This window comes from Molothrus ater, chromosome 13 (genome assembly GCF_012460135.2).
Source record: "Molothrus ater isolate BHLD 08-10-18 breed brown headed cowbird chromosome 13, BPBGC_Mater_1.1, whole genome shotgun sequence".
Taxonomy (NCBI): domain Eukaryota; kingdom Metazoa; phylum Chordata; class Aves; order Passeriformes; family Icteridae; genus Molothrus; species Molothrus ater.
In genome coordinates this window covers 10083177-10106786 of record NC_050490.2, presented here as the reverse complement: position 1 = coordinate 10106786, position 23610 = coordinate 10083177, and the positions used below count along the sequence as shown (strand labels likewise).

General features: G+C 37.5%; 1 protein-coding gene across 2 annotated transcripts; it reads left to right on the top strand.

The window, feature by feature from the left end:
* Positions 1-940: 940 nt before the first annotated feature.
* COPS2 (COP9 signalosome subunit 2) lies at positions 941-22803 on the top strand. 2 transcript variants are annotated; one of them, XM_036389342.2, is made up of 13 exons: positions 941-1047; positions 10038-10151; positions 11215-11292; positions 11886-12011; positions 13310-13399; positions 13521-13598; positions 14376-14550; positions 15558-15736; positions 15876-15928; positions 17990-18087; positions 20040-20122; positions 21193-21251; positions 22048-22803. In XM_036389342.2, exons 1-13 carry the CDS (start codon positions 994-996, stop codon positions 22190-22192), a joined length of 1332 nt encoding a protein of 443 aa, XP_036245235.1. In that variant the 5' UTR covers positions 941-993; the 3' UTR covers positions 22193-22803. The 2 variants fall into 2 exon arrangements, with proteins under 2 accessions (XP_036245235.1, XP_036245234.1); XM_036389341.2 differs by having other exon boundaries at positions 13289-13399.
* The last annotated feature ends 807 nt before the right edge of the window (positions 22804-23610 follow it).

The following is a 23610-nucleotide window of genomic DNA, read 5'->3' as shown; positions in this document are numbered from 1 at the left end:
CATCCCAGGTAAACAGTTCAGCAGCACTGAGTAAAGGAAAATGAAGCTGAGCAGTGATGCTGGTCACAGCAACAGGCCGAGCTTTCACAGAATGGGTCAGGGTGGAAGGGACCACCGTGGTTCATCTGGTCCAACCTCCCTGCTCAGGCAGGGTCATCCTAGAGCACATGGACCAGGGTTGTGTTCAGACAGTTCTGGAATATCTCCAGTCAGGGAGCCTCCACAACCTCTCTGGGTAATCTGTCCCAGTACATGGTCACTTGCACAGTAAAGTTCTTCCTCATGCTCAGGTTGGCCTTTCTGTACATCATTTTCTGCCCGTTCTTCCTTGTTCTATTTGATGGCACCACAAAGAAGAGCCCAATTCCATCCTCTTGACACCCATGCTTTACACAGGAGCCCCTCTCAGTTGCCTCTTCTTGAGGCTGAACTGGCCCAGCTCCCGTAGCCCTTCCTCATGAGAGGTATCTCCAGACTCTTGGCCAACTTACTAGCTCTCTGCTGGACCTGCTCTAGGAGTTCCATATCTCTTTTCTACTGTAAAAGTCATAACTGCACACGGTTCTCCAAATGCGGCCTCATCGGGGCTGAGGGGCAGGATCACTTCCCTCGACCTTTCCAGAGACTCGCCAGTCACCAGACTCGCAGCCTCCCGGGGGAACCCGGGCTGGCAGCGCCGAGCAGGACCCACGGCAGGCGGCCCCGGCGCCAGCACGGCGCACTCCGGGCAGAGGCAGCGCCGGCCCCGGAGGTTCCGGCGCGCAGTGCCCAGGCCCCGCCCGGCCGCCGTTGCCAAGGGCCGGTCGCTACCAGAGGGAGGGAGCCGGCGGCGGGGCGGCGCGGATTGGGCTCCGAGCGCCCCGGGCCGGGGGCGGGAGAGGCGCGGGCGGCAGCGGGTTCCGGGCGGAGCGGAGCCACATTGGGCAGCGCCGCGCGGGCTTCTGGGAGAAGGGGCCGTCCCCGCCGCCGCCCCCCGCCCGTCCTCCGGCCAAGATGTCTGACATGGAGGATGATTTCATGTGCGATGATGAGGAGGACTACGATCTGGTAGGGCGCGGGGCGGCGCGGGGGCTCAGCGGTACAGCCGGGGGTGCCGCCGGCGCGGCGGCGCTGCGGGCCGCTGCTGGTGCGGCGCACCGGCCGCAGCGGCCGCCCCGCCGGGAGCTGCCCCGGCAGGGAGCGCGGACATCCAGGATGAGTTTCCCTCGCGGGGAGGAGGATGCGGGCAGGGGCTGCGAGGGGCGGGTGCTGCTGTCGGAGCAGCCGCTCGGCCGCCTCTCCGCGGAGCAGCAGGCCAGCCCCGGGCGGGCAGGTGGATAGGCCCGGGCTGGTGCCCCGGCCCCGGGCTGGCCCTGGTGTCCCCGCAGGGCTCCCGCTGAGGGGAGGGCTCCGGCGCGCTGCCTCCTCCCCTCTCTCCTCCTGCCCCGGCCCAAGTGTCGGGCACGGAGTGAAGTGATAAAGTTGCCCGCCCTTCTCCCCACCCGCGACTGCGAGAGGCCCTTGGGGCAGATACCGCTCGTGTCCTTGTGTGAGCCACAAACTGGGGAAAAGTAAGGGGAAGAGAAAGGAGAGTGAGGAGAAATGGCCTCACGGCCGGTTTCTGATCCAGCGCGCCGAAGGGTGCACTTATTTCTAACTTTCTGTCTTTATAGTCTTTGTAACCTTTCTACCACTCCCTTTTTGGTTTTAATTGTAAGGTTTAGGAGTTTTCGTGTCACGTTTAGTTAAATGTTAACATCAAGTTTTGTCCTAAGCTTTTAAAGTTAAAAAATTGCTGCTTGTCTGATTAATTATACTTATATTGCTCTTACGTTATATTGGAGCTTGAGGTTTGCTTGTTTGGGTTTTTTTTTCTTTTCTGAACTTTGAGTGGGTTTTTAGAACTAGAGACTCTTTTTTTTAAAAAAAAAGCTATGTATGGTAGAAGATTGAGAGTCTGTTTAATTAATTTCATCTAAACCTGTGTTAATAGTGTTGCAGTTTCACTGAAAAACTCCAGACACTTGCTTCTGGAAGACTTGTTTTCTGACACATTATTTGGTAGTCATTGTCACTTAGGAATTCACTTAAAATGTTTACCTAATTTCATTTGGAATAGTTTCTGGGCAGTTTTTGTTAGGAACTGCTTAGACTGGTTGGATGACAGTAGATATAGAATAAAAGCATCTGCTTTTGGTTTTGAGGGTTTTTTTCCATTCATGTAAGAGTGCTTGCTTGACAGGCATTGTCATCAAAACCCTGCAAGCTGCTCAAGTCACTATTCCAAAAACTGTTTGTGTTCTCCTTTCAGTATATGAATGAATTCACATACTGTAGAGACAGGGATACTGAAGGAAATACACAGAGACCATTAAAAACATTTTGTTCCAAAATTAATTTCCATTCATTTTTATTAACATTGAAATTTGTGTCCTGATGTGAAATACTGTGGTGGTTTTTTTCCATGTGATACAGTCAGAGGAATATTAAAGACAGTGGAATTCATGTTCCATATCCTTCCATAACATGAGAGCTGGGCCTGTAGAGAAACCATTGGAATTACATTTTTCAATCTATACAGATATGAATAAAAGTGCAGTTCAAACTTACACTGCTTTATGTCAGTTTTCTCCAAGAATAATTGGTCTAGTGCTTTTGTCTGTGTTTGTTTCTTCTGAAGTACTTTATTTCTCATTGGAAAAACCTTCCTGAAGCACCTTGCTTGTGGCAGATTTCCACTTCTGACTGGGGTTACTTTTACTGGAACATTTTCATTCTCATTAATTACCCTTAGCTCAGACCTTTCAAAAATCTTAAAATACTGCTTGTGTTAGGAGCACATTAGTTTTTTTCTTTTCAGTGTGTAACACCCATGTAAAGCATCTACCAATACCCAAGCTTCAGATTTTTAAAATTTTATTTCAGTTCATAATTGATGGGAGAAAAAACCCAAGAATTGAAGAGTAAAAACATTCCAGCTAGATTAGTTTCAGCATTCTGGGACTAACAAACCATGATTGACTGTTGTTTTCAGAAATGCTTGAGGCTGTAATTGTAGTGTTCCACAGAACTGTTTCAGGAAAAACTTAAAGGTCCTGAAGGTAGGGCCTGATTTCTTCCTTTCATGTTGATAGCTTGTTAAATTAAGAGAAGACTGTGAGGTGATTCTGGAGTTGAGCATCAGGGCTGCTGCAAGAGGCTTTGCAACAAAAGAATGAGTACAAGACATAATACTCCTATCAGTGCAGAATTGAAAGTAAAAGAGCACATGTGAGTGCTGTGAATAAGAACCAGGGGAAAGGCAGTGATTACAGAAACAGTCAATGAAAGAAGTAGCTATTTTGTCAAAATATGGTGAAACTAGGTTCAGGTCTCCCAGGGTAGGTGCCATCATAACAATTGCAGTGAAGACTCCCCAAAAAATTAATTTTGTCAGCTTTTATTAGAAGTGATTATGGCTGTTCCTCTTCAATGTGCACTTGACCTGCTGATTATGTAGACCCAGTCAGTTAAATTTCCTTAAGTATGCAAATGTTTCACACTTGAACTGACATGAGAACAGATATTCCAAAGTCCCAGATCTTTCCCAGCTTCATTGTGGAATTTTATAGAATTAGAGTAATTACTACACTGTTAAACAATTGAAGACTATCCAGGTTGTATTGGATTGTTTCTGTTTAGTTTTTCAGTAGGCAAAAAGTCAAAGTTTTACATGTAAATGACCTCAGCCACTCCTACAGAAATGGAGTTTATTCACTAGAATCTTGGTATCAGGAAGAAATTTCATTTATATTTGTGGGTAGATGAACCTAGATTCACAATTTGCTAGTAATGTGCTGTGACAGCTTTGATTATAACATGAATTATTCCACTTTATGCTTCAATGAACAGAATAATGTTTACTGGTCATTATGAAAGCCACTCAATTTTAATTTTTAGTTTGGTGCTGCTAGGTGCCTTTCATGATTTCAGTACAAGTTATTTTTACTAGATCCAGCTTGAGGGTGAAGAAGTACAAAGAGGGAAGGACCATTGTAAATTCCATTTTTGTTTTCAGTCTGGGACAAAAGACTATATTTAGAATTGACTTGGAGGCTAAACTCAGTCTTCCTCCAGAAATTGATTCTTCCAGGCACAATGACAACACATTGACAGTTGTTGTAGTACATCTACTGGTTTACTTGTTTTGTTTTAAATAAATAAGGAATCTGTGGTGTTCTTAATGAGTCATCTTACTGTATTCTGAAATTCAACTTTAAAATTAATCTGAGGAAAGATTGGACAAATATATTCCCAAGCAACTGGTCTGTTTACCTTATGAAGTTATATTGTTGCAGTGACTTGTGGGAGACCTGTAACAATTCCAATGAGCAGCCATCAGTTTGCACCCTGTGAGATGGCTGCAGGTTCTTGAGGATTGGCACAACTCAAATACAGCAGCATCCCTTCAGATTGCTGAGGATTTCCTGTTTCAGGATGTGATGATATCAGGACATAGGCAGCCTTACTACTTATTTCAAACTGCATGAGTTGGCTGTCTCTTTCTTTCCAACAGGGTGAAAAACAGAGTCCTTTGCAAAAGGAATTTTTGTTTGTTACCAAATTTGATAAGCAATCTCATCAGTAGACAGAGACATTATTCTGTCTTTTATTGCTGGATTTTAATAGATACAGTTGAAATTTCATGTGGATGTTGTCTCCTCTTCCCAATTGCTCATATTTCACTATTATCATCATTTTATGAAATACGTATATATGTTGCAAACAAGAATGTGGTAATGCTGTAAAAACAAGTATTCAGATCTACCAAATCAAGCATATCCACTTGGCCCTCTTCTGTTTCTTAGTGAAGTTTAATTACAGTAGTATGTGATTTAATAAAAGTGCACTTAGCAGAGGACATAGGATGTACTGTTCTCTAAATTAGTTATTGTTTCATATTTTATATGGATTCACCATGTGTTGTGATATTTTTTATGCATTCTCTTCAGACTCCAAACACAGAATTAATATATATGAGGTTTATTTTGCTCATTACCATAATGTCTCAGAAGGAAGTATTGAGGCAAAAAGCCTGAGAATAATTAGTCAGTAAATTCTTTCTGTCTAAACATTGACAAGTGTTGGTAAGTTCTGGTTTTTCGTTGGCTTCTTTTGACAGTTATTTAGGGCTATGTTTAGAATGGTGCTCTCCAGGATCTGATATGCAGTTGGGTGTTAAACAGACATAAATTTCCTCTAAGTTATGTTGGAAACTGGACTTTCAGAAAACTACAGAGCTGCACAACAGAAGTAGAAAGAAAAGGCACTTTTTTGCTGTACTCTTTACATGTCATAATACCAGGTTTTTCTTTCTGCAGTCTCCTGTCTCATTTCTGTGCATCTTCCAAATGAAAAAAAAAAAATAAAACAAAGGCAGAACACTGTTTTTCATGGAACTCTTGTGACGCCATTGCAAATCGCTGGTTTCACAGACTTCTATTCCTGGTGTCAGCCCTGGTGTGAGCCAGCAGGCACTGGATGACTTGCAGAGTTAGGGAGCAGCAGCAGAACAGAGACCTGGAATGTGAAGAAAAAGAAACCAGGACTCCCAATGCATGGCCGAGCGGCTGCAGGCTCCTTACACAAATCTCACTCTGGTTTTTACTCTCGGGGTTTGCCTCTGTTTTTTTCCTCTTTGCTCTTTGCATTCCAGTCTGATTGCTCTCTTTATATTCATGTGCCTGGATACCAACTGGCAAATTCAGGTAGAACCTGGTAATTGCTGCTTGTCCTGCTGCCTGCAGGTGAGCAGGAGCAAATGCAAAGAAAGTTGTGCATTAGACCTCCTAATGCCATGGTTATGAAACAAAGTTAGCTGAAGTAAAATCAAATTTGTACCGGATTTGTTCTCAGAAACAATTGCACTTCATAAAAAAATAAATTGTTTGAGTCAGCCAAATGGATGAAATTTGGTAAAATCACCAGCAACTGACAGTTAACAGTAATAAGTATTGCAACAATGTCCTTGAAAGATAATTTTTTACAGAAATAGAACTCTTTGTATTGTCTTTTTTTCTGGAAAGTTGCCTGTATATAGCTGCTTTCCCCCTACTCCTTTTATTAAAAAAGGTTGGCAAAGTAGGAATTCAGTTCCTGTAGTGGTGGCAAATGATAAACAGAGGAGCACAAGTTTAGGTAAGAAGTAGATGTAGAAATTAGAGGAGTGCTTCAGGCAAGTGAGGAGACCAGAAAATTGGTAACAACAGTAGTTTTCATAAAATACTTGTATCTTTGTTTTTATTGATGTAGAACTTTACCAGGTCAGTGTGCCACTCTGACAGATAGAATGCCACACATGTACACTGAGATGTCCCTGATACACTGTTATGGTCTCCTGTCCCTGTCGCTGTTCTGGCCCCGAGCACAGGGGCCGTGCCTCAGGACCTGTAATCTCTGGAGGCCACACTGGCAAAGCTCCTGCCCCAGTCCTCAGAAAGCAGCAAGGAGCCCAAGAGCCCAAGGCACTGCCTGCTGCAGGGATGGGAAGGGGCAGGCTGGGAGCAGGGATGGGGAGGAGCCGGTGCTGGATGCTGTTCCCGTGCCTTTGCTGCTGGACACACTGCAGATGGGCCCGGGCTCTGAAAAGGATGACTAAAGCTGACTCGGGTGAATTGACTTCTGTGTGTGCTCATTTTACAAGCTGAGGCTCAATGTTCTAAAGCTGTTTACTAGATAAAATTCAATGAAAACTGAATATGTAACATAATAAAGACTTCTTAAATAAATTGATTTCTTGATACTAATTTAACTTTTATTAAAACTATTTGAAAGAACGATATTCCAGACAGAGTAAACTTCATCAGAGGTTTTATCTCTGTTACAGTTGAGCTAGTGTAGTAATTTCTCTTCCTCCAAAAAGCAATGGGATGGCCTAGGATTGAATATAACTGATTACATTTAGAACATTAAGATTTTCAACATAGCAATGCTTAAATAATATCCTAACTTATTTAACTGCATTTTTTCAAGCTCTTATCAGGGCTTTCAAATTTCTTGAGTGATGATAAAAACCCTAATTGTTTGTTTTGATGATCCTCAGAGGAAGGAACATTTCAATGGGTTTCAAAGAGCAATGGGTGCAACTCAGTCAATGCTTGCTCAATGAGCAACTCAGACTGCTCTTTTTTTTTTCATTTGTACTTATAATGTTGATGTTCATTTGAAAAATATAAACAGGACCTTAGTTTTAAAAATTCCTAGGCCTCTTACTTTTTTTACATCAGCTAGAGATAAATTATATCATCCGGCTGCTTTTATATCTCAAAGTTCTAATTAAGGATGTTCGTCACTATGCAAATTGTTAGGTCTGGATGCTGTAGTGGAAATTTTTAGAGTTATGTAGAAATCCTATTTGTAAACCATATATTTCTACCTAATTTGCAGCAAACTTTCTACCTATAAGATCTGAGCTGGGGAAGTTGTTCAGGCAGGAACTAGGGGTATTGAAAATGAGGGTGAGGAAAGGCTAGGCTCTTGCTATCTGAGTTTATTGTTAAAAGAACTTTTCTGTTTTCAGAACTGAGAAGGAAATTAATCTTTTTCTTAATTGGATCTTTCAGGACACAGCTTTATACTTTCCTCCTTTTTTGCTTTTGGCAGAAGCTTAATGTTCTTGCATTTGTATCCTAGTGCACTAAGCCATCTCTGCATCAAAAGAAGACAGAGTGCTTGTCCTTCTGAATATCAGCACTGGCATAATGAGCATCAGTGCTTGAAATAAGATTCAGTATCTACATGGCTGATGTTTGGTTTTTTTAACATTGTCTAAAGATTAATGGCATCAGCTCATACTTAGTTGGAGGTTTTAAAGTTTTCACAGCCATTAAGTCTAAATATGTCTTTTTAAAAATAAACCACCTTACATTTTCTGGAAGTAGGAAACCTTATCTCCATTACAGCTTTGAGTCCATATCATCATCCTAAGTCTGATGCACATAGGCATCAAGTGAAGAAAAAATATAGCTGGGAAAATGTAAACCAGTACTTTTTATGAATTTCAATGCATTTCCACTGGGGGAAAAAATATCAATAGACTTAACACTTCTTTATTATGTATTAATGTTATGAAATTATCTTTATGGGATATTTAAGTAGCATTGAGAAAAATTATCTGAAAAAAGGCTTTCTGCATGAATCCACATCCAGAATCATTGCCAGAGCTAAGATGAAAGTTCAGATGTTTCTGGCTTGAGGCTAATGGAGCACGTTGTCTCCTAAAAGGAATTAATTTAGTTTGCTTTCCTTTTATCTTTGCAAACAGACACTTCTGCCAAAAATATTCCCCATTGTCCAAGTTAAGCATTAACAAGACATCAGCTGATTACACATATCTTAAATGCTTTGTTGTTTATTTTTTGGCAGCCTGTGTGTATAAGGTGTCTGATACAGCTGTTGACATCGGGTGTGTGCCCATAGCTGCTCCACTGGAGTCGGATCGATAGGATAAGGAGTTTACAAAAACAAGCCAACCAAAATGAGACACTGCCCAATTAAATAAGACACTTGCTTCCTGTTTTCTTTGCTGTTTTCAGTATCACATTTTTATACTTCTGTGGGAATTCAGAAAACAGGTTTGTGGAATTCACAAGACTTTTCAGTCCATTCATTCTCACTAATGATAGTACTTCGTGGGTGAAAATAAATACATACCTGGGCAACTTGCCTACATGTTACAAATAGAAACATTAAAAAGTAGAAGGAAAAATGTCTCAAGTACCATGTTTATTAAAACTTGGTTTGACTGTGGGCTCCCATAATTCATTTTTACTTTAGAACTTCAGCAAAGTTAAACTTTGAGAGATTGCTTGCAGTGCAGGGAGGAGAGAGCTAATTTAAAACTTGTCTTTTGTCTCATCTTTTTTCATTCCTTCCTATGGTTTTGGAGGAGTCCATTAATAGTAGGAATATACAAATGAACAAAAGAATAAATGTGCCTGACAAAGTACAGCAAGAGTAAAATCCACCCTAAAGGAAGGAACCTGACTGTGCATTGCTTATGTTGGTGCAAGGGAAAGTTACTCTGACAGCAGCAACTTTGAGATTTAAACAGATTGTGTTGGAACAGTTCATCTCCTAATAGCCAAAATCCTGTTCAGAGAAGTTAGCTTGAAAATGCAGAGGTGTGAAGTGGTTTTAAATCATGTAAATATCAAATGAAATTATTATTTGAACTTTATTAGTGTTTTGTAATTTGGACATGCAGCATTGTCCTTTAGCAAAAGAAGATAAAATATGCAGGGATTTTTCATCAGAAGTAGTCTCAGAGTACTTCCTAAAAAAATTAAGTAGCAACTGTTAGAAGTAAATACTTCAGTTTCTTTGGCACTAGTGTGCATGATGGATAATTATTTGATTAAATTATCGTGCCCCAACATCTTTGGCAGCATTTTTAGCATTTTCATAATCATCTCCTGCTTCTCAGGGCATAGGCAGCTGGTGTTATTGTCATTATTCTTTTTTTAAATTTCCTTAGACAAGGATGAATCGTTGTGGCATAGAAAGGCAGATTATAGAGGGATTCATGGAAGTATTTGATACCCTCCATGGCTGAATCATTCCTTGTGTGACAGCTCACCAGAGCCTCTTCTGTGGCTACCAAAGGCTGCATCATTGAGTGCCTTCAGGAGGAGCAGTGGGCAGTGTGTTCTCCCCCCTCCCAGAAATGCCATGTGCTCTTGGGCCTCTGTGCTGAAACTCCAGCATTGGCAGAATTTCAGTAATACAATCTGTACTTGTCATAAAGGTGAAGTTGGTGGAGCTATGCGTTCATGAACCCAGAAAGAAACCTGCTGACAGCAAATGTTGGTGGATGGTGAGCCCGGCCTAGGAATGGGAGAGAGGGAGAATCATTACATGGGTCCATACCTGTTCTGTGCTCTGAAACCAAACACTGCCTGTTCATACACAAGCATTCTGTGCCAGTTGGAGTACTATCTATTACTATTTTTCAGCAGATTTTTTTCTGATTATTATTTCTTTTTTTTTTCTCTGATTATTATTTTTTTCTTGAAATGTAGGAATATTCTGAGGACAGCAATTCTGAACCAAATGTGGATCTGGAAAATCAATACTACAATTCCAAAGCTTTGAAGGAAGATGACCCCAAAGCAGCATTAAGCAGTTTTCAGAAGGTTGTCTGTCTTTATATTCTATCTCTTCTTTTTATATTAATTCACATTTTAAAAATTAGGTACTATTTGAGTTATTTTCTGAAATTTTAAGAGTAGGATTTATCTTTTAAATTACTAATGTGCTAAGTTTATTATTGAGTATCTTAAACTCCTGGCTGACTGCCTTTCAGGATCATCTTAGGGAGAACAAATAGGACATGGTATAGTCTTATCACTGATCTGACTTTTTAATCTTCAGGATTTACGAAGTTAATTAAACAGTTCTAAATGTGTTTTCATGCATCAACAATAGAAACCAGATCCATTTAGGTTTTTTTAAATGAAATGGTGTTTTCCCCAGTGTCTTATGTAACATTATATTTGCTTTGCTATCTGATTCCAGACCTTTAAATGTGTAAATACTAACTAACACAGTTTCTTTTCTTCATCTCAGTTTTAAATTTTTAATGTTTGCACACTGCTATAAGAAAGCAGTATGTAAGATGCAACTTTTAAAAGAAAAAATAGATTTTTGCATCTCTTTGCTCATTTATAGTGTATAGCAAAACTATGTACATGACTTCAAAAAAAACTTTCTAAAGTTTTTACTTACAAAACATTTTCTTAACTATGCTGCATTAAAACCTAGAAGCCTTTCTCCTTTGTGAAGGAATCTTCTTCATAGTAATTCAGAAGGGCTTTTTAACTTAATTTGGTCAAAATTCAGTTGACTCAGTTTTGCAGGAGGTGTTACAACTATTTTTGCTGACACGTTTATGGAGCGGTGTTAAAATTTAGTGTTTGGCAATAAAGTGTTTGCTGTTAGATGATAACAACAACAACAGCAACAATCATGTTCACCCTCCCTATGTCAGCTAAGTTGTGAAAACTGAGGAGATACACTCTCACTTTTTCAGTATTAACAGGAAAGAATAAAATTGAAGAACAGGGCAGAGTCAAACATTACTTTGTAAGAAGCAAAGTTGTGGGGGTGGGAGGGCATGTATGGGATATGTATATTTTAGACAATTCAAGTTTGAATAAAGCTTTTATAAATATAGTTTTAAAAATTCTTCTTTTTCAGGTTTTGGAGCTCGAAGGCGAAAAGGGAGAATGGGGATTCAAAGCTCTGAAACAGATGATTAAAATAAACTTTAAATTGGTAGGAATTACATCTATCACTTGGGAGTAAATAGCATAAATATGTATTTGATCCAGAGATCTTAAATTAGTGTTCTAATTTATGGCTATGACAACTAAATTTACCAGAACTTGCTTTTTACAGCCTTTAATGGCTTCTACAGACATGGCAGGGAAATTATGTGGTGTTTGCAAGACAAAGGCAAAATGGATGCAAAATAACTGCTGTAGTCAGCTGGTACTCCATGAAAGTGTGAGGCTCAGTCCTTGCTGTGCTGAGGTGTCACACCACTGACAGTGGTCACGTTTCTCTGTGTGTACTGCACCAGGACAAAACAGAAAAATTTACATGCTGTGTATGCAGCCATTCCAAAGAGTTGTATGCCCAGCTCTGTTTTCTTCATTGATGAATATTTTAGATGTGTGTTTTATGCAGTCCTGAGGTTATTTCTGATTCTGCAGGTTATGAATGAAGTGGTGATATGAAAGTTTTAATAGCAACCACTACTGCATTGTCTTTCTTTAAGCTTTTTTTTTCCTGCATGTAAACTTGCAAGATATCTTAGATTCAACAATTAAAACAAAAATTATAATGTGATTTTGTTTTTCTTTTAGACTAACTTTCCTGAAATGATGAATAGGTATAAACAGCTATTGACCTACATACGGAGTGCAGTTACAAGGAATTACTCTGAAAAATCCATCAATTCTATTCTTGATTATATCTCTACTTCCAAGCAGGTTGGATCATCAATTCTTTCATCTTCATAGTTTTCAGTTTTGCATTTTTAACTGTGGACATTTTTTATGTTTGGTTTGGGCTTTTTTGATCTTAATAGAGGAATTTTGAGTATTCATTTACTGTCATATGTAAAAATATATTTCCCACAAGTAGTGGATTCTGTTAGCACAGATAAATCTTCATAAAGTTGTCCTTTTTGACAACATCTACCTGGAATTTCTATTTCAGTTTTTAGCATAGCTACACAATAGAAGTGCCCGCTCAAATATAATTTTAAATTAAATAATGTGGGTTTTTTTTTATTTTGGGGGGAAAGGAGAATCTTTGCAATGAAGTGTTGGTGTGAAATACTGCCTGTCCAGTGCACTGTGCTGCTACATGTCCATAGATACAGAGCCCAGCTCCTTTTGTGTTGTTGTAGAAGTTTTACAAAGAAAAGGGAACTCCCCTCACTGACTACCTAAAGTAGCACCTTCATATGGAGGATCATTGGTCTTCAGTGCTGAGTCCTTGGTCATTATCACAATCCTGTCACTCTTAGAGGTGGCAGTTGAATGCTGGGTTACTCTGAGGTCTACAGGATTATCTCAGACTGTCCCTTCTTGGCAGAGCTCAGTGTCTCTGGTTTGTAGTTGAGCCAGACCTGGAGGGACAGTCTGGAAATCTTAATTTGATATATAGTCACAGATTTGTTACCCCCAAAGGAACAGTGGCCATGAGCAATCCTAATGCATTCTTTGTAGAACCCTTGTAAAAGGTAACACTCAGCATTTTAATTCCCATTTCAGATGGGGGTTTTTTGGTTTTATGCCAAGAATTAGTTTGATGCACTCAAGAGCTTTCTTCCACTCAGCATTGCTACTCCAGAAAGAAGAAGGCATCTTTTCCTTTGACCCTATTCCTCTTTTTTGTAAAGCATATTTTCTTTTTGATATGTAAATTATTTTTATTCTTTTAAGTGGGAGCAATATTGCCCTGTGTTTGTTACAAAACATCAGAGTTCTGTTCCTTGGTTATATAAGATGGGTTTTATAAGGTGGCTTTCATTTTTCACAGGTGGGTACAGATCTTAAAATGTGAATACTTTTTAATGATACCTGTTTCATGAAAAAAAGGTAATGTAGTCAGTTTGGTTATTTTAGAAGCTGTTTGCAGTTTAAATGCAAACATTAAGTAAGATGCAGATACCTTTCTTATTTTGAAGTTCAAGCATGCACTTTTAGTTTGTTCACATTGACTTTATTAACAGGTACAAATTTGCTGTTTACAATTATAGAATTCTGATTTTTTATGTCAGATGGATTTGCTTCAGGAATTCTATGAAACAACACTTGAAGCTCTGAAAGATGCTAAGAATGATAGATTGTGGTTTAAGACAAACACAAAGGTAAAATATATAACTTCCTATTTTTTGCTTTTCTTTGACACCTTCAGCTAATTCTTAATTTATAAATTATAATTGTGAAATTTTAATAGACCTCAGTACTTCAACTTTCTTTTCATTACAGCTTGGCAAATTATATTTAGAACGAGAAGAATATGGAAAGTTACAAAAGATTCTGCGTCAGCTGCATCAGTCATGCCAGGTACCTTTATATTCTAAATCACCGTGCCTTAGTAGACAGCATTGATGCTTTTTTTTAATGTATCTGTTGTTGGCCTTTGAGGCATTTTGCTGAGCTTTAGTACAGAGGGAAGAAATACTGTGCCTGATTTTGTTATGTGCTTGATAACATGAACAAAAAATGCTAAGTGCTTTATTCTTTCCTTAAAGATGATTTTAAATAATTTTAAATAATCTATAATGCATGAATATTCATTTTAAAATATAGCAAAGATTCCAAGTGAGCTTTATTCAAAACTGAAAGTGCAGTTGTTACTTTCCCATCTGGAAGGGGAAAAAATAAATTAGCCATGCAGTCTGCTGTGCTTGTTTCTGACACTTTTCCTCCTTCAGTATGAAAATAGGTTACAAATATCTGGGAAATGGTTTTGTTAGAGGTAGCAGAAGAGTCATATGTGTTACCTATATATATATATATGTATGCATTTGTGTCAGTCATTGTATTTATATACTTAGAGTGTGGCTTAAGGAAAGTGGAAAAGAATTAAAGTTTTGAGAAAAACATTTAATAGGAAATAATGATGTTTTAAATAAAGGGCTTCAAAATGTAGCCTGTGGTAAGTTCTTTGAGTACTATGTTTTCTGTAAGTAGTTACATCAGAATTTCAGAGTTTTAGGAATATCCTTGTTTTTGACAGGAAATTACTGCGAGTATTTGGTTATCAGTGTTTTACTAGTATAAAACTGAAATTGCTGTTCTCTTAAAATTTCACAGTATTTATTACTTAATCTGTCCTAGACTGATGATGGGGAAGATGATCTAAAAAAAGGTACTCAACTATTGGAAATCTATGCTTTGGAAATTCAAATGTATACAGCACAGAAAAATAACAAAAAACTTAAAGCACTATATGAACAGTCATTGCACATCAAGTCAGCCATTCCTCATCCACTGATCATGGGAGTTATCAGAGGCAAGTTCACCTTGAATTTTTCATTTGTCTTCTGTTGCAGAGATTTGTTCCATGAAAATCTGATAACCAGTGGTTTTTTTCCAGTTCCACCTATAAAGACAGAGGCTTCTGTAGATGCAGTCTCATCATTTTCTTCTTGCAGGACATCAGCTCTGCAGTTTTGGTGCCCAAGTACCAGAGGCACTGGTCAGAAGGGCAGGACAGTTGGCTAAATAACTGTTAGGAGAGAAGCAGTAGAAAGACAAGAGGAGGACTTGCTGTTTGACCAGGGGAGGCAGCAAAAGAAGAATGCAAAGGCATCTGCAGGGCATGAAAATAAAGGCTTGACAGGACTGCTGGCAGAAGGGACTGCTGGCAGAAGGGCTGCTGTTCCTGCAATCTCCTTTTATAAATTTGTGTCTTACCTCACTAAAACTCAGCAGGAACCAAAGGCTTTTGAAAATATAATTCATTATCTGCAATAATGAACTGTAGTGGAAACAAGCCGTGTGTCTTGAAAAAAAAACAGCTTTCTTCAGAACACTGTTATGCCTTCCTCCTTTCCCTGGTGTAGGTACTGCACAGACAATCAGGCAGCAGTGGGTACTTCAGAAATAAAAGGATACAGAAAGTATTTCTCATTTTTGCTGTGTGTTTTTGCTTAGCAGATAGGGAAAATTCCATAAATATGCAAAGTCTGTTGCCACTGAAATGGAGATAAATTCTATCTCAGTTTTTGCAGTATTTTAAGATAATGGTGATGTAATTATTGGCTATGAGGATTAGTGTTCTTTAAGTTCTATGGTGTAGGCTGGGTTTTGTTTTTTCTTCTTTGGAATGAGTTTATTCAAATGGCAGTGCTATATGTTAAGACCTTAATGCTTTTTTTTTCCTAATGATTTCTGAGAACCAAATCACTTCTGAAAATGTTTCAGTAATCTGTTTAGAAATAGCATGGAACTTGAGTACAATTATTGTAGTCAGCAACAAGCACACAGTGTTCCTTTTCATCTCTGTTTTCTTTTCAGAATGTGGAGGCAAAATGCACTTAAGAGAAGGAGAGTTTGAAAAGGCACATACTGATTTTTTTGAAGCATTCAAGAATTACGATGAATCAGGGAGCCCCAGAAGAACCACTTGCTTAAAATATTTGGTCTTAGCAAACATGCTCATGAAGTCTGGAATAAATCCATTTGATTCTCAGGAGGTATTTTTTTCTTTCTCCTTCACACACACACCCACCCCTCATCCCCTCACCCTTTTCTGAATATATAGAGAAATTACCCAAAGGATGGAAATGGAAAAAAAAATCTGAATTTGCATATTATGCTTTCTGTTCTGTGTAGGCTAAACCATACAAAAATGATCCAGAGATTCTAGCAATGACGAATTTAGTAAGGTAAGATTTTCATTTTTCTGGAGAAGGGAACAAAATGATAAAAAGAAAAAAGATATATTGTCCAAACTTGAAAGGGAACATTTTTAGAAATGGCGTTTCTCTGCACAGTTAACACAGTTATTCATAAATATTGGGCAAATATTCAAGGATTGTTTTTCTTTAGAAACTTCTTATGAGAGATCATAGTGCCATAGATGGCACACTATGTAGGGGTATCGCAGCTGTGTACTTTTCCCACTTTATGGTGTGACAAAACTCTCTTTTCTCCCCTTAAATAAAGTTGTCCTGTCTTGTACTGCAACTGGTCTTTTTAGGCTCTGGCTGATTACATAAGAGAAATTGAGTTGAGTGACATCTCATACCAAAGCCAGTAGAATCATTTGCTGCATGGATATATCATGAGTTCCTAAGTTAGGAATATGAAACTTAACTTTCAGTGATCTCCTGTATCCTTCAAACAAGTGAAAATCAAAAGAAAGCCTCATTATCTCTTAGGCACCTCATTACCTCTACCTCACAGGCAACTGTGAGAATTTCCAGTGTATGAAGATCATTAGGTCAATGAACTGAGGCAGGTTTTTGAAGCTCACCTACTGTATCCTCTCTGGCCTGCCTCTGCTCCTTTTCCCATCTTTTCCCTACATAAGAAGTAATGTCTGCTCTCATTTTGAAACAGTTGATCCTGTGTTGGAACAAACTGCTGTGATACTGCTGTTGTGCTTTACCATTGTATACATACAAACTGTTTCTGAAAGTGAGGACGTTCATCCATTATTGACATGGTGATTGAATAAATTATTTGGCAGTTTAGTAAGGGACTATTTCCAGTAACTCTTTCCACTTTAGATGTGTTTTTTTCTAATTCACTGTCATAGTTTCATATGACTTTGAGGCAGAAGGAACTCCAGATGGCCTTACCCAATCTGATTTTATTCATGTTTCTCATTTATATCTTTTATCTTGACATTTGAGTATAACTCCTTCTTTAAAATTAATAACACAGTTAAAGCAATATTGATAAGGAATGTGTGATGATAAAATTAATTTCAAATATTACAGTTACGTTTTTAATCCTACCTATACTCTACAGTGGGACTTGCATGCTTTACATATGATGAAAAGACTTGTGAAATAAACAATAAAATATACTGAACTGAAATTTCTTTTATTATGAAGTAAAATTTACTGGTTTCATGTGATACAGTCCATGCCATTCACATAACTATTTATAAGCTGCTGAAGTTCTGCCTTAAACTTAACAGGTCTTTTTCTTGGCCATTTTAATAACAGATGAATCTTTTTTGACCAGTTTCAAAACAATCTTAAAATGTACAGAATATGAAGGACAAATAGATGTTGTTATTAAAATGTTTGATATTAGTATTAAACAGAAGTTGAAAGTTTTGTTTTGAAAGAATGTTTTTCAAGAAAAAGGCCTTTCTTCAGAGGTTGCAGCTCTTGGCCTTTAAATGATGCTATGGTGGCACCTTCTTTTTGCAATGCTTTCTTAGATGACAGGATCGACTTGTGAAAGGACATATACACAAACAAGCCTATAAGTAAAAATCTAAAAAGTAATATTATGCCAAAATTAATGATGAATAATCCTGGAAGTCTTTATTTCTTTCACCTTTCAGTATTTTTAGCATTCAGCTTAAGCTGGACATTGTAGAGACAGCACCAGCCCTGTAGACTCTTTTTAGCTCTTATTTGTTCCATAAAGTATGACTTCATGAAGCCAAAATTCATGTAATGATACTTTTCAAAACAGGGTATTTAAGAATAGCTTCTTAAAGTACAAAAGTTTTGATATTGAGTGCACTTGTGGAACAACTCAATGTCCATACCAAACCTCAGTAAATGTTGCTAAAATTGAAACAGGAGAAAGGTCATTTCTGCTGCATTTCATCTTGAAATCGAGTTTTTGCATATAAAGGTTCTGAACAGAAATATTTTCCACCAGTGCTTAATACATGTTTTTTTAGAAATTGTGGAACATAATCTTATGAGTCTGTTTTAATTTTAAAATGAGTAATTCAGTCCCTTGGTTTTTTTCTGAAGTGCCTATCAGAATAATGACATCACTGAATTTGAGAAGATTCTGAAAACAAATCACAGCAACATCATGGACGATCCCTTCATAAGGGAGCACATTGAAGGTATTTTAAAGGCTGTTATATTAATTTTTGTTTTCACTACTTAGTAAGCTCCTTTTTTTTTTCTTCCCCCACCTTGGTTTATTTTTCTTTTTGGCACTAAGAGTTCCTTGTAATTACTTGTGGGTTATTCCTTTACAAGTCATTTAGAAGTTGGTCAGGGCTAACTTGCATCCAGGCATGTGGCATGACTGCAAGGATATACAAAGTTGATGGAGAAAGTTCTAGAGGAGTGGATATTATTGTAAGATATCTATGGTGGTGTTAAGACACTTGAATACTTTGAGTATTGTTTTTGGAATAGTGAAATGAGAGCAAGCCTCATCTCTAAAGATGGTTTGTATGAGTCTCACCCACTTTGATGTTTGCTAGTTTATAATTTTCTGCTTCAGATTACACAAAATACAAAATACATAGACAACGTAATGAAGGTTGCACTAATAAATATGTAGTAATATAATATTAAAATTAAATATTATATATAATTTAATAGATAATATAATAATATAATATATAAAATTTATTATATATAATTTCTATATATTATAAGTTATATATATAATATAAAAAATTATAATATATATAATTTCTATATATTATAAATTATATAATATATATATAATTTATAATATATATAATTTAATTTTCATTTAATATAATGTTAAATGAAAAGATGCATACTTTTCATTTCTATCTTGTAAACAATAGTTGGAGTTATAGTACCTCTACTTAATAGAATGGGAGCACATTAACACATGCCCTTCTGTTCCATTAATGTGACAAAATAAAGTTACCTCACCCATTTTTCATGTATCTGAGGATTCAAGAGTCTCTTCACTTGAATACAGTGCTCAGTTCTTCAGCTAACTGTTGTTTTCAAGAGTGAGTCTGACTGTGGCAGTGCAGGATCATTTAGCTGGATAGTTACCTGAAAGAGTTAAATCCAGAGACCTGGTTTCCTTATACTTGTTTGTAAAAGAGAACAGGGCAAACAGCAGGGGAAACTAAATATAACCCAGTGCTGCTGTTCCATTTGGACTGCTGGTGAGCTGCAAAGTCTTGGAGGGAGACTTGGTAAGATCAGAGCTGGATGCTCGTGGAGGAAGGTGTGCCAGAACTGGAGAGCAAGAGCAGGAAGCTGAATTAAGGCTTTGAAGGGAATTGAGTGTCACTCCTTATATGCTACTGATGTCTCACCATGTTCACTCTGCAGTGATACACAACTTGTTCATAGTTGTGTTTACATACCTTGCCTCGTTGTTTTAATCTCCATAGTTTATTGAGACACATAATCTGGTGTTCAGTGGCATATTATTACATAAACAGTCCTTGTTTAAACAGGTAAAAATGAACCTAGTTTTTTTTTCTCTGTTAATTTATAATTTATGCTTTCATTTTATCCCAACTGTCTTTAATAATGTAAAAATTTACAAAATGACTGCACTATTTTATCTAAGCAAAATGAGCCTTTCCATGCAGACCATTTTATACAACTTCAGTTCCTCATTGTAATTACACCATTAGGCCCTGACTTTTAACTTTAAATGTGAATACTCCCCATGAAGTTAAATGCTCAGACATTTTAAATTGCATGGCTTTAAGCCCCTTTTCACTTTTGTACACAGCAAACATTCTAGCCATAAATTAGGGGGGCAGACATACCAGGCAATGATTTTTATGATCTATCCAGTTAACTTGAATAAATAAAATTTTTACCAGAGAAAATGTTGCTCCATGTTGGAACAGTTTTCAGCTCTGTCTGTCCACCTTCAGAGTTACATATTGCTTGGGTCCCTGGAAAAGGAGGGTCCTTGTTATTTTGCTGGGCTTCCCCACCCATTGAATTACACTAAACACCATGGTCTTTGAAGGTAGCATCTTTCTGGATGGAGTGCTATTGCAGCTTTATTTCCATACTGTTGTTTTTACACTGTTTATGTTTTCTTCTCTTACAGAGCTTTTGCGAAACATCAGAACACAAGTGCTTATAAAATTAATTAAGCCTTACACAAGAATACATATTCCTTTTATTTCTAAGGTATGTGGCAGTAGCCTTGCATTTGCTTAAGTAAATGATTAACTGTGAATAAAAGCTTTTAATAAATACAGTGCTTCCAGAAATATAACATCTAAAATACACTCTAAACCATGAAGTACTAATGATGCACTCCTGGCAGCTTTGCAGTGCAAAAATGTAAATTTCAAGTGTCATCCAACTGCTTATTATAATATGTACTATGATATACTTCTAAAATACTCAACTACCATATTCTACTTGGTTTAGAAAAATCACATTTCTTAGGAAAAGTATAAGAAGTGAAATTTGTATAATCAAAAATGTAATTATGAACATAAATTTTATGGACTTTAAAATTTTAACCTCTTTTGCTCATAAGCTATCATCACATGTTTGTGTTGTATGAGTTACAGAACTGTGGTAGTAGAACAAACCAAGTATTAGCATAGAATCCCTGATTTCACTGTCTAATCTGCAAAGAATGAAATAAAAACCCAGTGGTAATATATGACTATTCCCATCTCCTGTGGATCTGTGATTTTGCCTGCAAAAATTCACAGCATTACAAAATACATCATGAAATATTAGGGATGCCTGTTTTTTATGCTTAAATTCCTTTTAGAACTCAGTATACTCTTTTTTTAGCTAGACTTAACACTTGCAGAACTTGCTTGAGCCAGAAGATGCAATTATGTCTCTAAATGGTTTTGAGTCCAGATCCATTCTTTTCTGATAATTGTCTTATTTTATTTCCTAGGTTTCTGTGGTTGTGGTTTATTTTGTTGTTATTTGGTTTGGGATATTTTTTATCTGTTTGTTTTTTCAGTAAGTCAGTAAAGGAGCTCATTTCTGGAGCTTATAAAATTTTGCTTTTGCCTCTTCAGCTTTTTCTGAGAGGTTACTGGTCTCTTGATTCTTGGCCATGTGTCCTTTGGGTGGAGGTCTTTTGCTTAATTGATCATTACTGAATTGATACTTAGGAACAGTACGAAACAGAGGTTAAACTAAATTCTCTATATGAAAATAAAGATTGGGGGGTTTTAATGTTGCAGAACATAGTAACAGCATAATGAGTTTTATTTTTGTTTCAGGAGTTAAACATAGATGTAGCTGATGTGGAAAGCTTGCTTGTGCAGTGCATATTGGATAAGTATGTACCTGATTCTTGATTATTGATCTTTGATTACTTTAAAATAATCGAACTGTAGAAGAGGCAACAAAACTATTTTGGGGCATTGTGGTAATACTGGTTGATTCTAGAAGTGAAAGGTAATGGTGCTGACTTTGTATTTGCTTGGTTTCTGAGCAGTAAAGTATGTTTGAAGGATGGGAACCAAGAAAATTATACAGAGAGCATCTTCTTTATTTAATTCTTAATTAAATAATAAATTCCCTGAATTATTATGAAATTAGGAAAGTTGTTATTCTATGAAATTATGAAGTTATTATTCTTAGTAATTGCTGCTTACACCCTTGTACATTTTTGAGTGCATTTTCAAGTTGACAGATCGGTAGTCTGCTCTCTTAACTAGAAGAATTTAACTACAACTTGTAAAACCTATTTTTCTGGAGAGTAACTTGTTATAACTACTACAAATATATAATCCATACATGGGCTTGTATTGTTTGACTTCTCTTCACATAAATCTCCATTTTTCATGATTCTTTGACTTTCAAGAACTGTTTATGTCCTATTGCTTCAGACTTTGTGTGGGGTCATAGCCAAGCAGATAAAACATGCATTGCCCAGTGAATTAGTTGTTTGATTTCCAGTCATGACAGCTTAATAGGCAGTACTGCCCAGGACAATAATTATAAAAGTGCTGAATTCTGAAATGGACTTTGTGCCTCTCTTGTAGAAGACCTCTTATTTTACCTCTGATTCATTGTTAGCTCCTATTTCCATGTCCATTAGCAATTGATAGTTTTTATTTATTTACTCCTAGCACTATACATGGCCGAATTGATCAAGTCAACCAGCTCCTAGAACTGGACCATCAGAAGAGAGGTGGTGCACGTTATACTGCGTTAGATAAATGGACCAACCAACTAAATTCTCTCAACCAGGCTGTAGTCAGCAAGCTGGCCTAACAGAAAACAAGCTTCTACAAACCTACTTAAGGCAACAGTGCAGTGATGTAAACCTTAAAAGAACTGGGAATGGCAAAACTACTGTCGGTTGGTGTGCCCTGAAATTATTGGAGTTATGGCAGAAGTGCTTTTTTGATCAGCTGGTTTGTGTTTTGCTGCTGCATTTATCCCAAGAAAAAAACAGCTTTAATCTCCAGAAGAAAACCAAAATGCCACGGGATTTATGCTGTATTGACATCTTGCCCTAAACATACAACATCCTAGTAATTTGTCAAGGGGCAATTAATGACCAGAGAGAAGATTTTTGTCATGATTTTAAGTACACTGACACGTTACTGTTGGTTAAATTTAAATATGTTTTACCTGCAGAAATTCTCTCACAGAAATAACCTGCAATAACTTGAAATGCATACCCTTTTGAACACTTCCTTTTCTCATGTATAAATTGAAATGTTTGCTGCATTTTGCAAAATGTCAATTCTCCAAAAATGTGTCCATATATTTCTGTACCTGCAGTGTAGTAAAGGTTTAGAAGAAACCCCATAATTATAGTGGCATACTGTCACTTAGGTTTCAAGCAGCAAAATAAACAGTGCAGTTCAGAAATTGTACAGTTTGTTTCTTGATGTGCTTTCATTATACTTGAATTTTACTTGTGTTATTTTTAAAGGAAAATAGGTATTACTTGATCTCACCACATTTGTGAAGGACAATATGGAGATTCTAAGTCTGATGCCCTTGGTATGTGTGCTGTTGATTTTTCTTTTTTTCCCCCCTTGAAATAATGAAACATAAATACTAAAGAGCTGACATTTAGCAGTGTTGCTAACTAACTTTTAGCTTCAAGATGCCAGACTATTATCAGTCCTCTCTAGTTCTGTTGGTGGGTATTTGGCATTTCTCAGGGATATTCTTGGGTTTTATTTTGCTACTTTAAGAAATGAGATTTTCCATGCAGCTCGGGAATAGATGCAGACCCTGATTGTTCTCTCTCTTTGCCAAATCTGTGGTCTTTTTGAGCAGATTCAGTGTACACAAAATGACACTGTGTGTATGGAGTGGGGACCAAGTACAGTGACCTTGCTGGTAATGGAATCTGTTCTGTCCCAAACATTTGAATGCACTGCAGTCCCTTCAGAGCTGCTGTTCCCTACCACTGTAAGCCACATGCCTTTTGTGGCCTAAGATTTTGGGATCACCAGATCATTTTAAAATAAATAAAGTGTTGACCACAGCAAATTTTATTCCTGTAGCAGATTGGAGCTGACAGAAAAATTCTCTTGCAGGTCTCCGAAATGTAGTAAAAAGGGTCAAATTTTCCATAAATGCAAGTATTCCAGTTTAAAGCAGAGAGTAGTGATGGTACACAAGCAATGCCACACACGGGCATTGTAACAGTAGAAGGAAAAGTCTGTATG

Coding starts and splice junctions, on each gene's coding strand:
- COPS2 (XM_036389341.2), top strand. CDS start 994: ATGTCTGACATGGAGGATGATTTCATGTGCGATGATGAGGAGGACTAC. Junction 18,088..20,039: donor CATAAGGGAGCACATTGAAG/GTATTTTAAAGG, acceptor CTTCTCTTACAG/AGCTTTTGCGAAACATCAGA. Junction 21,252..22,047: donor GTGCAGTGCATATTGGATAA/GTATGTACCTGA, acceptor ATTTACTCCTAG/CACTATACATGGCCGAATTG.